At 35.9% G+C, this 19,427-nt stretch overlaps 1 protein-coding gene across 12 annotated transcripts in view; it reads right to left on the bottom strand.

Moving 5' to 3' along the window:
- Window positions 1–19,427, bottom strand: part of LOC115222833 (serine/threonine-protein kinase N2) — a 219,596-nt gene that overhangs the window by 68,694 nt on the left and 131,475 nt on the right. For 11 of the 12 annotated variants that reach the window (XM_036511959.1, XM_036511962.1, XM_036511958.1 and 8 more), the window contains one exon: window positions 3,817–3,985. In XM_036511959.1, the coding sequence (XP_036367852.1) occupies window positions 3,817–3,985 (169 nt within the window). Of the gene's footprint in view, window positions 1–3,816; window positions 3,986–12,430; window positions 12,450–19,427 lie in introns of those variants that run through there. The other variant, XM_036511970.1, reaches the window with a different exon arrangement.

Here is a 19,427-nt window from a genome sequence, read left to right as displayed (position 1 = left end):
AGAAGGAAAGGAAGATAAGATGGATGTTAAACAGGTTCTGCAAGAAAATATTTCATAGCGCATTATTTTGTGGTTTAAGCTTCATCATATGCACCTGTGTGTGTGTGTATACATACATACATATATACATATATATACACACACATATACATATATATACACACACATATATATATATACATTATATATATATATGTATATATATATATATATATATATACATATATATACATACATATATATATATACACACACATTATATATATATATACATATATATATATATATATATACATATATATACATACATATATATATATACACACATATAATATATATATATACATACATATATATAAATACATATATATACATATACACATATATATAGATATTATATACAAACATATATATCAATACATATATATACATACATATATTATATATATACATATATATATATACAAATACATATATATATACATATATACATACATATATATACATATATATATACATATCATCATCGTCGTTTAACGTCCGTTCTCCATGCTAGCATGGGTTGGACGGTTCGACCGGGGTTCTGGGAAGCCAGAAGGCTGCACCAGGCTCCAGTCTAATTTGGCAATGTTTCTACAGCTGGATGCCCTTCCTAACGCCAACCACTCCGTGAGTGTAGTGGGTGCTTTTTACGTGCCACCTGCACAGTATATACATACATATATATACATATATATATATATATACATATATACATACATATATATACATATATATACATAATATATATATATACATATATGTGTTTACTCCGGTATATATACATATATACATACATATATATACATAATATATATATATATACATATATGTGTTTACTCCGGTATATACACATATATATATATATATATACATACATATATATACATATATATACATATATACATACATATATATACATAATATATATATATACATATATGTGTTTACTCCGGTATATACACATATATATATATATATATATATATATATATATACAGACACACACACATATATATATATATACACACACATGAATATGTATGTGTGCAGTCAGCATACACACACAGAAATTCTCAATCCATAATGATATAAAAATAAGAAAAAAAAAGACAAAAAAGACAAAAAAAAAGACGAATAAGGAAGAGCGTCTTTATGTCATTAATCTTGACTAAAGATTGATGAATAAAACTGCTCACTTGATCCCATCTTCCTCATCCCCACCTCCTACCATCACACAAGTAGCACCTCCTACCATCACACAAGTAGCACCTCCTACCATCACACAAGTAGCACCTCCCAACACACTCCACCCCACCCCACCACACACTTCAAAACCAAATGGAGGAAGAAATCAATCGTATGTTATTGCCATTCTCCAATCGAAATAATGGTTTCAGCCGTGAGAAAGCTGTCCGACCGACAATGGCCTGTTATTCGATCAATACTATTAATCATGATGGATAGCCAAGTTGAGATCTCCCTAGCAATGTAAAAGTTCCAACTGAATACCTGTCAATGCTTTCTGATCAGAGATCTATAAACGAACATTGGTCGTCGGTCAGTAGCCGGGTTAGGAAATAAATGATAGGCAAAGGAGCTGGTGTGGGTATACGGTTAAGAAGTTCACTTTGTAATCAAATGTTTTTGGGTTCAGTCCCACAGCAAGGTGATGGAACCATTACAGCTCCTGGCCAACCAAAGCCATGAAGTGGATTCCGGAAGATGGAAACTGAAAGGGCGCGAGTTGGCAGAAACGTTAGCGCGCCAGGCGAAATGCGTAGCCGTATTTCGTCTGTCGTTACGTTGTGAGTTCAAATTCCGCGAGGTCGACTTTGCCTTTCATCCTTTCAGGGTCAATAAATTAAGTACCAGTTACGCACTGGGGTCGTAGGAAATAAAGGATAGGCAAAGGAGCTGGTGTGGGTATACGGTTAAGAAGTTCACTTTGTAATCAAATGTTTTTGGGGTTCAGTCCCACAGCAAGGTGATGGAACCATTACAGCTCCTGGCCAACCAAAGCCATGAAGTGGATTCCGGAAGATGGAAACTGAAAGGGCGGCGAGTTGGCAGAAACGTTAGCACGCCGGGCGAAATGCGTAGCCGTATTTCGTCTGTCGTTACGTTGTGAGTTCAAATTCCGCCGAGGTCGACTTTGCCTTTCATCCTTTCAGGGTCAATAAATTAAGTACCAGTTACGCACTGGGGTCGTAGGAAATAAAGGATAGGCAAAGGAGCTGGTGTGGGCATACGGTTAAGAAGTTCACTTTGTAATCAAATGTTTTTGGGGTTCAGTCCCACAGCAAGGTGATGGAACCATTACAGCTCCTGGCCAACCAAAGCCATGAAGTGGATTCCGGAAGATGGAAACTGAAAGGGCGGCGAGTTGGCAGAAACGTTAGCACGCCGGGCGAAATGCGTAGCCGTATTTCGTCTGTCGTTACGTTGTGAGTTCAAATTCCGCCGAGGTCGACTTTGCCTTTCATCCTTTCAGGGTCGATAAATTAAGTACCAGTTACGCACTGGGGTCGGTGTAATCGACTTAATACCTATGTATGTCCCCTTTATGTTTAGCCCCTTGTGGGTAATAAAGAAATAGGAAACTAAAAGGAACCAGTTGCTGTCATCATCATCAGCATCAGCATTTAATGTCCTTTTTCTCCATGTCAGCATGGGTTGGATGATTTGACAAGAACAGACAAACCAGAGGGCTTTGTTGTCTGCTAAGGCATGGTTTCCACATCTGCATGCCTTTCCTAACACGAACCCCTTTACAGTGGCACCAGCACTGGTGAGGTCATCAAGTACCTACAAGATGAGAACCCTCAACTGAGTTGGGTATAGACAGGAAGAATAAGAAGCTGTGATGGAGGGAGAGGAGCAAGTGCCTTGCTGAAGGGGTGAATACATGGCTTGTCCACCAGGGGATGTGAGAGAGAAAGTGACCAGCAATGTATAGCATCTGATAGTCAAGTCAATATAAGTGATACAGATGTTGTATATATATATCATCATCATCACCATTGTTTAACGTCCATTTTCCATGCTGGCATGGGTTGGACAGTTTGACTGGGGACTGGCAAGTCAAAAAGCTGCACCAGGCTCCAATCTGGTCTGGCAAGGTTTCTACAGCTGGATGCCCTTCCTAATGGCAACCACTCCAAGAGTGTAGTGGGTGCTCTTTACATGCCACCAGCATGTGTGGGTGTGTTCTTGCTTTAACAGTTTTAAAGTGACCATCACTACCAAACAAATGGCGTTGTTCAAATGACCAGTGTTTGATGTCTGGCCATGCGGAAATATTACCTTCATTTGGAAACAGAAGGTGGCTAGTGACAAAAAAGGAATCCGGCTGTAAAAAACCTGCCTCAAAAATATTCTACCCGCTTAATGTTCACAGTGGCCAGATATGGCCTCTCACACTTACTCTATGATGTCATTCTAAAAATAAATAATTACCTCATCAAAATCCAGAAGCTACAAAATAATGCATGATTAATCTTTAGCATGCTGTAGGTGCATTATGTCACCATACGAGTTCTCTCCCCTGTAGCTGCAGGGCAGTGACACGGAAACAATTTCTAGAGAAAATACAGTGTGCTAAAGGTTAATTCAAAACAAGGCAAATAAACAAGCCTTACATCTGATAGAATAATCTGAATGCTGAAGGGTAAGGCATTTTGTTCAACATGGTCATGGCTCGGCCAAATCGCTGCCTTAATAATAATAATAAAAATGATAATAATAATGAAATGAATTGAAGAATAAAAGAATTACCAGCTGATTGTGAAGTTGCATCTTGTGCCGCTTTCAATGTTTGCATGCGAATAATTTCAATTTTAAATTTGGCGTCGGACAACATCTGCTGTGCTTCAGCCAGTAGCTTCTTGTCTCGTGATGAACCAGTACTATACATAGTAATCATATTTTCAGCACCTTGTTTCACCTGTGGAAAATAGAAAAAGACATGATTGCTGGGGTGAGATGCAAACATTTTAGTGTTTATAATACTGATGGCACTGGAAATATTGCAGTTTGATAACCCTTTCGATACAAACTTACCAACACAATGTCACTGCTTTTGTTCAAATGGTTTCATCAAAACGAGCAGATGCTATAGGGGTAGGAGTGGCTGTACGGTAAGTAGCTTGCTTACCAACCACATGGTTCCGGGTTCAGTCCCACTGTGTGGCACCTTGGGCAAGTGTCTTCTACTATAGCCTCGGGCCAACCAAAGCCTTGTGAGTGGATTTGGTAGACGGAAACTGAAAGAAGCCCGTCGTATATATGTATATATATGTGTATATATGTTTGTGTCTGTGTTTGTCCACCCAACATCGCTTGACAACCGATGCTGGTGTGTTTACATCCCCGTAACTTAGTGGTTCAGCAAAAGAGGCTGATAGAATAAGTACTAGGCTTACAAAGAATAAGTCCTGGGGTCGATTTGCTTGACCAAAGGTGGTGCTCCAGCATGGCCACAGTCACATGACTGAAACAAGTAAAGAGTATGCCATATGCCAGTGGGCATATGGCATAGTGGTTAAGAGTGCGGACTACTAACTCCAAGATTCAGAGTTTGATTCCAGGCAGTGACCTGAATAATAATAATAATAACAACAACATCGAAGAATACCTTAGGAATGAGAACCCAGGTTCGAAATTTCCCCAAGACACCCGATGAAGGCTGGTGGGTATATCAACCGAAACATATTAACAACAAACAAAACGAGGACAAATATCCGTCAATTGTAAATAATGTACATAATTCCTCATCTCTAAAATATAGAACTGTGTAAAAGAGGAGAATTTGGAAAATATATATTACAGCAACAGGTATAATTTGGTCAGAATCAACTGGAAGAATATAATAATGCATGAGAGCTTCATCTGTTAGGAATTTGTAAATAGTGGAATTTGTGATATAGTGTAGTGCAAGATTGTTGAAGAAAAGAATGGTTAAAAAGAGGAATATGAGCCAAGTCATGTAAACATTCGTGAAGTCAAGAACAAAGGATGATAATGAAAATATAAACATTATTATTTCTCTTCTCTTCTGTTGCAATGAGAAAAGGAAGAAAAAAATATCACAATTGCAGCAAGATATTGATAAAGTAATCTATAGAATTTTAAATATAGACCCTATAATTAGTACTGCAATTTTAAATGAAACCTGTAATTATTATGCCATCAATTTTCCTATTTTAATTACGTTTGATATATTGAGGAAAACCAATGAAGAACTTTACAAAGCAAATCTAAGGCGGAGCTAATTAAAAACCGAAAAACAAAAACAAGAACAAAAAAAAAATGATTCCACTGAGATGGAAACAAAACCTTCCAACACACAAAGGTTTTCTTTCTTTTTTTTTTTTGTTTTTAAGATACAATTAACAATGGCTACCTATTGATGAAGACATTCAAATTAAACAGGAAATCAAACTGGATATCAAGATATGTTGTTGATACCATGTTCCTATTGAAATACACTACCCTTGTTTCAATTAATTTCAAAATAATGAAGCAGATAATGAAACAACTTTGTCAATAACAATGTGGTATTTCAAACAACATAAATCAACAAAGAATTTCGATAGAAGGTTTTTTAATTCAAGCCACTTTAAATAGGAAGTTTGTAGAATCGGGGTCCAATCTAAGGCAAGTTGGTAACAAAAGAGTTAAAATAATCTTAACACATTCATTGAAGTACTAAGCATTAGAAAGAAACTTTATAAGAACATCATCATTTTTAACCCTTTCGTTACCAACCCGGCTGAAACCGACTCTGGCTCTGAGTACAAACGTTTTGTTTAAGTTTTGAATTAAAATTTTCCACCAAACCGTTAGTCACAATTTATGTTCCTAACACTAGCTGAATGATAACTAAGTTATTTTACTGAATTCATCATCATCATCGTTTAACGTCCGTTTTCCGCGCTAGCACGGGTTGGACGGTTCGACCGGGGTCTGGGAAGCCAGGGGCTGCACCAGGCTCCAGTCTGATCTGGCAGAATTTCTACAGCTGGATGCCCTTCCTAATGCCAACCACTCCGCGAGTGTAGTGGGTGCTTTTTATGTGCCACCTGCACAGGTGCCAGGGGGTCCAGCATCGGCCACAATTGGTTGGAGCTTTTAACATGCCACCAGCACGGAAATATATATATAATTTTATTTATTAGGGAATAAAAATTCCGGGGCGTCACAGGGATTCAAATAAAATGAATTATTCTCGATAAGGAAAAATATGTTATTTAGAGATAGAAGTCCCCATGCAATTCATTAAATCCTAATATACATCACACCATATAAAAAAATTTCATTTTAATACTTACTAATCATTTCTAAATTTCCCCCGCTACACGTGTTTCATGAGGTGCATTTAACGTTCCTTATACACGCAGTCTTTTACAGGAAACCTTTCTTAAACGCAACCCCAATCCTCAGGTCTCTAAATAACTGTATTATAATTCAATAACAATTTCTATATTTTAATATTTTAAGAGTTACGAATGTAATTAACAGATAAATATGCGTATGTGCAAATACTTCAGTATCTGTTTTGGCATGGTTTTACAGCTGGATATATATATATATATATAGTTATATTTAAAGTAATTGAAAGAAACACGAAGCATCTCAAAATAAATACAGTAACGAAAGGGTTAATTTGTTAAGCTCAAAGAGTGAGATTTCTTTAACCTGTTTGATACGAATCCAGCAGAGATCTCTTTCAGTTTTATGTCACAAACTTTCTGGTTCAAAGTGATCTACATTAGCCCTTTAGATGCATGGATAAGGGTAATCGACTCATGACTGTAAGATCATGAGTTCAATTCCTGACAGCACCTTGTACCCTTGAGCAAGACACTTCATTTCATATTGCTCCAGTTCACTTGGCTGGCAAAAATGAGTTGTATCTGTAATTCAAAGGACTAGCCTTGTCACACTCTGTGTCACGCCGAATCTCCCTGAGAACTACATTAAGGGTATGCATGTCTGTGGAGTACTCAGCCACTTGCATATGAATCAATTAATTTAATACATAATCCATGAATTTGGGATGGGTTCCTTCTTATTCTTTTATCAAGGATGAAGAAGATAGTTTAAGTTTCTAATGGAAAATATCAGCTATACATTTTGATAAATTTTGAAAATAAGAATTTTGAAGAGTTTAGTAATATAATTAAATTTTCCTAATTAGGTTGGTGTTTCTTTGTATCATAGAATCAGAGATCATCTCAGACCAGCTGGCAATGGAAGAGATAATACAAAATTTTTTTTTTAATAGTGATGGGGGTCACTTTATGCCAATATATAGGTACAGGCATAGCTATGTGGTTAAGAAGCTCTCTTTGCAACCATGTAGTTTCAAGTTCAATCCCACTGGCCACATACCCCAGCTGTGTGTCTCCTACTATGGCCCCAGGTTGACCAATGTCTTGTGAGTGAATTTAGTAGATGGGAACTGTGTGGAAGCCTGTACCTTTGAGTCTATATTCACTCCAACACCATTGCTTGACAATTAGTATTGCTTTGTTTACATCCCCCATAACATAGCAGTTCAGCCAAAGACAATGATAGATAAACATGAGATAATCAACCCCTGAATATTACTCTCTCATGTCTTAGAACTCATAAGGCCATTTATCAAGTTTCCATGGTGGATAAAGATATACTGTATTTCATGAGCAGAGTGGGGTCACCACATGCCCCTTGAACAGGAATGCCTGTCAATTCTTTTCTGCTTTTTCACTCAAGGAACAAGGCCCGAAATTCTTGGGGAGAGGGCCAGTTGATTACATCAACCCCAGTACACAACTGGTACTTAATTTATTAACCCAAAAGGATGAAAGGCAAAGTCGACCTCAGTAGAATTTGAACTCAGAACATAAAGGCAGATGAAATACCTCTAAGCATTTCACCCAGCATGCTAACAATTCTGCCAGCAGGCCACCTTACAATGCCAGTTAATTGCAGGGTCACTCATTTACAGCCGAGCAGTAGACTGGAGCAATGTGAAATGAAGTGAAGAACACAACACACCTGCCCAGCCCACAAATCCAAAACACCCTAACCCAGCATGGCTGCAGTCCAAAGAACTGAAACAAGTAAAAGATAAAACATTCTTCTTGCATGCCTTAGATTAATGGGATTAGAATGTCTGCGATGCCAAAATGACAGATCATCGACCATAGAATTAATGTAGCATCAAAGTCAAAGACCATACAAGATTCATGCCAGAGCAGCAGTACCAGCAATAGTAGTAGTAGTAGTAGTAGTAATGGTTTTAAATTTTGGCACACAGCTAGCAATTGTAAGGAAAGAGTTAAATTGATTACATCAACTCCAATACAGAACAGGTAATTATTCTATTGACCCTGGAGAGATGACAAGCAAAGTTGACCTCGGTGGAATTTGAACTCTGAACATAAAAAACTGACAAAATGCTGCTAAGCATCTACTAACAATTTAGCATCCAGTACACTGTGAAACGGTCAGTATTAGGAAGGGCATCTGGCTATAGAAAGCATGCCGAAACAGGCTTTGGAGCTTGGCACAACCCTGCAACTCATCAGTTCTTGTTGAACCATCCAACCCATGCCGGCATGAAAAAAAGGACATTAAATGGTGATGAAGTAGAAATCAATAACTGGAGGAGCTTACTATATCAACTGATACAAAGTGGTTTGTTAATGCAATGGAAGAGAGAGAGAGAGAGAGAGAGAGAGAGAGAGAGAGAGAGAGAGAGAGAGAGAGAGAGAGAGACAGAGAGAGACAGAGAGGGTGTGTAATTTAGTGCAGTGAAAGTAATGCAATTTATTGCTGGACAATATGGTGGTGTATTTTATCAGATGGAAGAATTCCGATATAGCAGCAAGGACAGATGGGTTTTATTATGCTTCTTTATATATTTTATATTTTCCAGTGATGACAATTTAAGACAACGAGAAGAGTCTGCCCACCACCCACCGAATGCTTGAATAACGGTAGCCAGCATTGGCAGTAACTGAGAATTTCTCAGTTACTTTTAAGGTTACAATTGCTGCTACTTGCTATTCCAAAACAACGGCAATTTCAGAAACGGTAAAACAAAACATATAACAGATTTCACAACTACTAATACCTCAACTAGACATCAGCACAAACCCATATGTGTGTGTAAACATACATATTTATATGCATACATACACATACCTACATGCAAACAGACTTTACCTACAGAAACCTATTCCTTTATTACCCACAAGGGGCTAAACACAGAGGGGACAAACAAGGACAGACATAAGTATTAAGTCGATTACATCGACCCCAGTGCGTAACTGGTACTTAATTTATCAACCTCGAAAGGATGAAAGGCAAAGTCGACCTCGGCGGAATTTGAACTCAGAACGTAATGGCAGACGAAATACGGCTACGCATTTCACCTGGCGTGCTACCGTTTTTGCCAGCTCGCCGTCAGGTGAATACATTGCTGATTACACTACTGAGCACCTGAATTCCTCATTTTCAAATTAAGTAATTATTTTTCAGTTATTGTAACTGTAATGCAAACTTCCTGTTTTAAAGCAATCTAAATCAAAAACGGTCCATTAAAAACTTTATGTTAAGTTATGTTCCAAACTACAGTTCAATTGTGCCAAAATTATTTTGATTAATTGAAAGGGAAAGCAGTGATGTGCATGAAGAGAAATGTACAGGCAGAAAAGGATTCTGTTAAAACTCTCTTCAATTCAGAAATAATCTTCACAAAAGACATTACTGAGTAAGTTCAATAAGTCAAACCAAACAGGAAAAAAAGAGAGAGGAAGGGGGGAGGGGAGGGAGAGAGAGAGCCATGCATCTGCTGTTGGAAATATCTAAATTTGCACATCATGTGCTAAACCAGGCATGTGCAACCTTTTTCTAAGGAGCAGCTGCCATGAGACATGACTCATCATCAGGAAACGCACACAACTAAATAATTCACGGTAATTTCTGGTTGCCATTCGGACAATCCCATGGGCATAGTTTGCTCATGGCTGTACTAAATGATCCAACATTTTTTTAAAATTAAAAGTGAAATGAAGATAAGAAATCCCAATAAAAATTCAATCAACAATGGTAATTAATTAAACAGAAAGATGTCAACAAATAAGTTATTTAGAATTGGTTGGACTTGGGAGACCTTTCTGCAGAGATTTCTGCATTTCAACTTCTCTTATCAGTCATATTGTGTGCCCTCTCCACTACAGTCTCTGCATTAAACTACTTCATCCAGTCTTTTCTCTCCCTCAAAATGTTGCTGATCCCTTGAAATTAGCTCCTTGCTCAAGTTTTTCTCACAAGCAGGACATCAGTTTGCAACTACTCATGAGGTATAAACCTTATTTCTTTATTGCCCACGAGAGGCTAAACATAGAGGGGACAAACAAGGACAGACAAAGGGATTATGTCGATTAGATCGACCCTAGTGCATAACTGGTACTTAATTTATCGACCCCGAAAGGATGAAAGGCAAAGTCGACCTTGGCAGAATTTGAACTCAAAATGTAAAGACAGATGAAATACTGCTAAGCATTTCACCCGACCTGCTAACGTTTCTGCCAGCTCACCGCCTATGAGGTATAAACCTTGTCCATGTTCACCAGTCTTGAAGAACCTGAGAGGTCCATAGATGTAGCTGCCTCCTCTCAAACTCGGCAATATATAAAAATAACAGCACTGCAAAGCGCAACACACAATCAGAGACTGGTTTCAGTTGTGGGCTCTCCACTCCACTCCATTACTGTATGACATGGGGAACCAATGTCAGGATAAGCTAGGGTACAGAATATGAGCCAAATAACAGAAACAATATTAAGTAGAAAACAGGTATGGTATTCAAAGTTTTACGGAGCGTACATGCATTTCATCAAAATTCTGTAATAACTACATACCAGTTGTAAAAGAACACTGATGAAGTGAGGTGCAAAATTGTATGTTTCTACAGTTATCTAATTATTTTTACAGCATTTTGCTGAAATGCATCTATGTTCTATAAAGCATGCCTTTGTGCGTGTGTGTATATGCACACATGCATGCAACAAAACCGCTGTAAAGTAGAAAACCCTTAAACAAGTATTGCCCTTACTGGAATTGGAGTCTCTGTGAAGGACAATAAGGCAAAAATGTAAGGTACAGTATACAGGGTGGCCCAAAAGTAGGCTTACGGTTATCACATAGGCATTTGAAATTTCTTTTAAAACATTTCATTACATTATTTCTATCTTACAAACTGAAAAAGGAGCTTGACAAAATTAACTAAATTAGCATAGAATAAGGGTTTCATTTTTTTTTTTATAATTAAGTTAATAAATGAATGCAAAAGAGATAGATTTTTGCATTTTGGGCCACTCTGTATGAATGTGTGTGAGAGAGAGAGAGAGAGAGAGAGAGAGTGAGTGTGTGTGAAAAAGTGAATAAAAATGGTTTTCTGATGTTTATAAATAATTAGGTGTTACAAATGGAGACTCTGCTGGGATGTTCTCGCTTAAAAGCAGTTCTCAAATCGATATTTTGCTATCCACTCTGAAGGTAGGACTGTTTAACTAGAAATTCACACACACACACATACAAACAAACCACCATAAAACAAGAAACCAAGACCCCCCAAACAAGTTCAACCCTTCAAGAACTAAAGTTTCAATTCAGGGTGTGTGTGTGTGTGTGTGTGTGCATGCATGCATGTGCAGGGGCATAAAGTAGACAGAAATTCCATAAATGTAATAACGTATATATTTTATTACACTCCAGTACCTTTGAAAATCTGAAGACTTTTTCTACCTGTATATAAATAAACTAAGGAGCAATTCTTCCCCTTTTTCTCTAACACCTTTATTATAACCAACAGTATCCTGCACACTACCAAAAGTGTTTTATCCCTATACATGTAAGCACACACACACAGATATATATATATATATATATCTATACATATATATATATATATATATATACATATATATATATATATACATACATATATATATATATATACATATCATATATATATATATACATATATATATATATATACATATATATATATATAATACATATATATATATATACATAATATATATATATATATACATATCATATATATATATATATATATATATGTATGTATATATATATGTATATATATATAAACATATATATATATGCTACATATGTGTGAGTATATAACAATTAACCAACAAAATTCCTTTTTGAATGTACAACAAAGAATGATAGGATAGTCATGCCCAGAATGCTTTTGATCATAGGTCTGTTCAATAAGGTTTGACCTTGGGCTAAACAACAGTGTGCGTATGTGTGTGCATGTGTGCGTGCATGCATGTGCATATTGATCATTCAATCTAACACTTACTTGGTGTGCGGAAGAATTTCCATTGAAAACATTTCAAAATTTCACAAAAAAACTCCAGTTAAGATTGACTCCACGGCAGAAGTCATTCCCAGAATTGAAAATTTTAGGCAGGTTAAGAAAAAAAAACAAAAAAACAATGAAAGAAAAACTACCCAAAAGCTATTTGCTAAGAGGATCCTCCAGCAGAGACGGTAACATTAAATTCCGCTTATGAAATACGGTGTATGTTTAGAACATGTACTGTAGCGTTTCTTTTGGTAAACTATTGAATGGTGTTGAAGGAGAGGAGAGGAAAGGAAAAAAAAAAGATAAGTAAATAAAGATGGAAAAAAAACCCAAAAAAACATCCGATTATCATCAAATGTAGGATAAGCTGCTGCCAAGGAAAAAAAAGTCGATATTGACAAAAATTTATTTTTAAAACAAATTTCAAAGAAGATACATTATTATGGGCCACTTTCTGATTCCCAAGAGCATACAAGTAGAAATACACATTCACACACATTATATTTATACACACAAACACATCATATATATATATATATATATATATATTATATATATAATATATATATACATATACATATATATATATATATATATATATACATATATATATATATACATATATATATATATACATATACATATATATATATATACATATATATATATATATATATATATACATATATTATATATATATACATATATATATACATATATATATATATATATATATACATATATATATACATATATATATATATATAATATATATATATATATATATGTATGTATATATATATAAACATATATATATATGCTACATATGTGTGAGTATATAACAATTAACCAACAAAATTCCTTTTTGAATGTACAACAAGAATGATAGGATAGTCATGCCCAGAATGCTTTTGATCATAGGTCTGTTCAATAAAGTTTGACCTTGGGCTAAACAACAGTGTGTGTGTGTGTGCATGCGTGCATGTGCATATTGATCATTCAATCTAACACTTACTTGGTGTGCAGAAGAATTTCCATTGAAAACATTTCAAAATTTCACACAAAAAAACTCCAGTTAAGATTGACTCCACGGCAGAAGTCATTCCCAGAATTGAAAATTTTAGGCAGGTTAAGAAAAAAAAAACAAAAAAACAATGAAAGAAAAACTACCCAAAAGCTATTTGCTAAGAGGATCCTCCAGCAGAGACGGTAACATTAAATTCCGCTTATGAAATACGGTGTATGTTTAGAACATGTACTGTAGCGTTTCTTTTGGTAAACTATTGAATGGTGTTGAAGGAGAGGAGAGGAAAGGAAAAAAAAAAGATAAGTAAATAAAGATGGAAAAAAAACCCCAAAAAACATCCGATTATCATCAAATGTAGGATAAGCTGCTGCCAAGGAAAAAAAAGTCGATATTGACAAAAATTTATTTTTAAAACAAATTTCAAAGAAGATACATTATTATGGGCCACTTTCTGATTCCCAAGAGCATACAAGTAGAAATACACATTCACACACATTATATTTATACACACAAACACATCATATATATATATATATATATATATATATATATGTGTGTGTGTATGTGTATAAGTAGAGAGAGAGAGAGGGCATTAATATAATGAAATCAATTACTGATTGTCTTTTAAGATTTTTACTCCATCAATCAATTTAGATAGTTTGGAGGAAGGAAGCTGTTTTGAAAGGAAGAAAGCAAAGGGGGAAAGAAAAAGGAAAAGAATCGGATATAAATAGTTAAAGGAATAGCAGAGAAATGGGAATAAATGGTGAAGAAAAAGTAGAGGAAGAGAGTAAGAGATTATGATAAGAGAAGAATGAGAAAGATGGCGAGAGAGAGAGAGAGGGGGTAAGAAAAAATGAGGGGGGAAAGGAAAGACAGGAAGAGAGAAAGTCTAGCAAGAGAGAAAATTCAGAGGGGAGAGAGAAAGGGAGACAAAGGGTAGATGTGAGAACAACATAAGATAGATCATCATCATCATCATCATCCCCATCGTTAGCACAACCAACTTCATCACCAACACCATCATCAAAACCGCCGCCGCCGCCACCCACCACCACCAACCACCATCATCATCATCATCACCACCACCACCACCACCACCACCACCATCATCATCACTTAAGTCCACTTTCCATGCTAGTAGAAGTTGGATGGAGAGATGACAGAGCAAATACAAGAGAGAGAGAGAGAGAGAGAGAGAGGAGAGAGAGAGAGAGAGAGAGAGAATAAACTAGAGGAAAAGAGAGAAGACTGGAGCAAAGAGAGAAAAAGAAGAGGAGAGAAACAAAAAAAGAAATGTTAAATAAGAATTCTACTGCAACAACTTTAAGAATATTATTCCGGTGTGTTACATCATTAAAAGGAATAATCTATTAATGATTGCACTTAACCCAGGTAGAATTTATCAATAAACAGCTGCTCTAATTGCTAACATCTAGGGAATGAATGTCTGTATGTCTAGCAACTTTCTGCTTAGTCTTCAGGAAAAAAGAAGAAGAAAAAAGTCTGTTAAGGAATTTTTAGAAACTGTATTGATACAATACTCCAAAGATACTTTTCTCTGCGTACATCAACAACTACAACAAGAAAATAGAAGTGTTGAAAAAAAAAAAAGAAAGAAAAAAATATTAATTAGGCACAGGTATAGCTGTGTGGTTAGGATGCTCAATTTGTAACTATGTGGCTTTGGGTTCAGTCTCAATGCATGGCACCTTGAACAAGCTGAACAACGTGAGGGAAATTCGTGGACGGAAACTGTGTGGAAGCCTATTATATATCAGTATCAGTTTCGCTTGTGCTCTTGAGCACATCAGGTGGAAAGCTGATGCCACTGGTTTCTGGTGGCTGCCGTTTTCTCTACATCCACCCTTGCAATATTGACCATTCTCATGTCATTTATGAATGCTCTGCATCATGGAGTCTTTCATCTCCGCATCCCTCTCTCTGGTAGAGTCCATTTGGAAGGTACTTTAGAATAGTGTTGTTCTGGTAACCAAAGTGTATGACATGTTAGTTTCAATCTTCATTCTGTCACACACACACAATCATATATATATATATATATATATATATATACATGTAAATAAAAACATTCGAAGTGAGGTCATTGCCAGTGCCGCTGGACTGGCTCTTGTGCAGGTGGCACATAAAAAGCACCATCTGAGCGTGACCATTGCCAGTACCGCCTGACTGGCCCTCGTGCCGGTGTGCACGTAAAAGCACTCACTACACTCTCAGAGTGGTTGGCATTAGGAAGGACATCCAGCTGTAGAAACTCTGCCAGATCAGATTGGAGTCTGGTGCAGCCATCTGGTTCGCCAGACCTCAGTCAAATCGTCCAACCCATGCTAGCATGGAAAGCGGACAATAAACGATGATGATATAGATAAATACATACATATATACAGGTATTGTGATGCAAACAGGAAAAATAGAACTCAAAATATGAGTATATGTATATTTTCATAATTATTTTAGTTGAAGTAACAGATTGACTCAAGGTCTAAAAGTTTCATGCGTTGGAATTGGTTTTGATGTATGAGGATCTGACAACCTACACCTTCTTTGTCAATCATAATGTGACGTTCAAGTCACACCAACAATTTGCAAAGATGCCCACAGATGTTGCAAGAATGAGGACTGTAAAATTTAATATCATCTGGATAATAACCTTCTACCATGCTTCTCAAAGCACCTCCATGTATATCGGCTACCATATGCTATCATACAGCAGGAATTCTCCTTTTGTTGGATATACACGTGGGAATCCATTTATATTCGCAGAATTCATACAAAAAAATTATAATACAAGATGGAATGAACAGGCTTTCATCCAAACCACAACAATTGTTTTTGTGAACTAGCATCAGCTGTTAGTTGCAAAGTGACTCACATACTCTTTTACTTATTTCAGGCATTTTGACTGTGGCCATGCTGGAGCACCGCCTTTTATCAAGCAACTTGACCCTGGGATTTATTCTTTTGTAAGCCCAGTACTTATTCTATCGGTCTCTTTTGCCGAACCGCTAAGTAACGGGGACATAAACACACCAGCATCGGTTGTCAAGCAATGCTAGGGGGACAAACACAGACACACGAACAGATAAACACACACACATATATATATACATATATACGACGGGCTTGTTTCAGTTTCCGTCTACCAAATCCACTCACAAGGCTTTGGTCGGCCCGAGGTTATAGAAGAAGACAATTGCCCAAAGTGCCACGCAGTGGGACTGAACCCGGAACCATGTGGTTGGTAAACAAGCTACTTACCACACAGCCACTCCTGCGCCTGTATATAATCTATCTATATACATAAGTATTGTATAAATATGACGCAGCAATAGCTGTGCACCTGACTGTCATCATGAGAGTGGGTCTGAGAACACTCTAATGCAGAGAAAGAGTTGTTGTCCTTGCTTTGACATTGCATGATCGTTGAGAGTGAATGCCACTGTCAAACAAGCAGTGACACTTATTTTCGATATTCTTTGTAAACGTGTCTGGCCATTGAGAAATATTACCTTGCTTGGAAAGAGGTGAGGGTTGGTGTCAGGAAGGGCATCCAGACATAGAAAATCTGCCTCAACAAATTCCATCTGAACCATGCAAGCATACAATCTAAATCATTGCTTCATCATGACCTTTGTTGGTAAAGTTCACCCCTGGAGATAACCCATTCTCACATGAAGGTAGGGTGGGAAGGAGGAAGGAAAGATATATACATAAATACATACACACATATATATATATACATACATATATATATATACACACACATATAATACATTATAATATATATTACACACACAAATATAAAACATATATATATATACACACACATATATACACATATGTATATACATATATATATAGTATATAGATATACATATGTATATACATATATAACATATATATACATCATACATATATAAATATATATACATACAAAAATATAAACATACATATATATATACATATATAAATACATACATATATACATACACTATATATACATACATACATATATTACATACATATACATATATATACATACTATACACATACACATATATATACATACATACACATATATATACATACATACACATATTATACATACACATATACATACATACATACACATATATATACAACATACACATATATACATACATACACATATATATACATACATACACATATATATACATACATCACATATATATACATACATACACATATATACATACATACACATATATACATACATACACATATATATACATACATACAATTATAATACATACATACACATATATATACATACATACACACACACCTATATATATATACACACACACATACATACATACATACGACAGATGGATCAGTGTTCTGATCAAGAAAGAAAAGAAAAAGAAAAGAAGGTGAGAAAGGAAGGAAGGAAGGATGGAAGGCAAGAAGTAAGCCTATCCAGTAGTCGAATGGTTCGCCACATGTAAACAGGCACGTGTCAGTAAGTAGACAAAAAAGCGAGAAATCCCACTTGACCCAAGGTGAAAATTCTAATGGAGAGAACGAAGGAGATATTTCGCTTCTTCTTTGTGTTCCTTCATATTATTTCGTGTCTCATAAAAGAGAAGCAAAAACATCCCCCCCCCCGTCCTAAAAACACACTGCTTGGTTTTGATTTCACACACAATTATCTTTACTTCATTGTGATGCATTTTCTTTTTAAAGTTAATGTAAAATGAGTTGTTTTTGAGCAAGAGAGAGAGTGATATCTTTTATATGAAGATGTTTGTTACCCCAGCCACACACACACACACACACACACACACACACCACCTCCTCCTGTCTTTAAAGGAAAACAGATCTCTTAGCAAAAATAGCATTGACTAATAAGAAAAATAAACAATAATAGAAGACATTACCATTATCGTCATGATGTAGTTGAGGAATTTGCTTCCCAACCACATAGTTACAGGTTCAGTCCTACCACATGGCACCATCCATGGGCAAGGGTCTACTACCATTGTACCAGGAGAACCAAAGTCTATTATATAATATATGTGTATGTGTGTGTGTGTGTGTATATATATGTGATGTGGGATATATATATATATATATATATATATATATATATATATATATATATTATATGGGTGTGGTGTGTATATGTATATATTATATATATATGTGTGTGTGTGGTGGTATATATATATATATATACATTATGTATACACACACACACATACATATACATATATGCCCATGTGTCTCCTGCCTTGTCATCCCATGATGGTTGTAAATGAGCACCACTGTCATACAAGCAAGGTTGCTTATAGTTTCCTGTGAAAAACATGTTTGGCCATGAAGGAAAATTGCCTTGCTTGGAAACGGATGAGAGTTGGCAACAGGAAGAGCATCCAGCCATAGAACATCTGCCATTCGACCCATGCAAGCATGGGAAAGTGGACGCTAAGTGAATAGATTATGATGACGCCTTTTTCAAGATGTATATGGCTTACAGCAGCAAACCAAAACCAGTGTGGAAGACTTCTTCGACAAGGGCTTGCATGGAAAATTTTACGTCTGTTGGATTGTTGGATTCTGTGAAATTGTTGATATTAAAATCCCTTAACCCTTTCGTTACCAACCCGGCTGAAACTGGCTCTGGCTCTGAGTACAAATGTCTTGTTTTCATAAGTTTTGAATTAAAATCTTCCACCAAACCTTAGTCACAATTAATGTTCCTAGCACTAGCTTAATAATAACCAAGTTATTTTACTAAATTCTTTGTTATATTTAAAGTAATTGAAAGAAACACAGAGCATCTCAAAATAAATACAGTAATGAAAGGGTTAAGTCCATTTGTTTTGAATCCAAGGTGGATGTTGTTAACTAATTACAAATAAACTTATAACGTAACTAAAGGGATGACATTTTTTGACT

Source organism: Octopus sinensis, linkage group LG21, assembly GCF_006345805.1.
Source record: "Octopus sinensis linkage group LG21, ASM634580v1, whole genome shotgun sequence".
Classification (NCBI taxonomy): Eukaryota; Metazoa; Mollusca; class Cephalopoda; order Octopoda; family Octopodidae; genus Octopus; species Octopus sinensis.
Note: the sequence above shows the minus strand (reverse complement) of the source record. Positions and strands in the feature narration are given on the sequence as shown.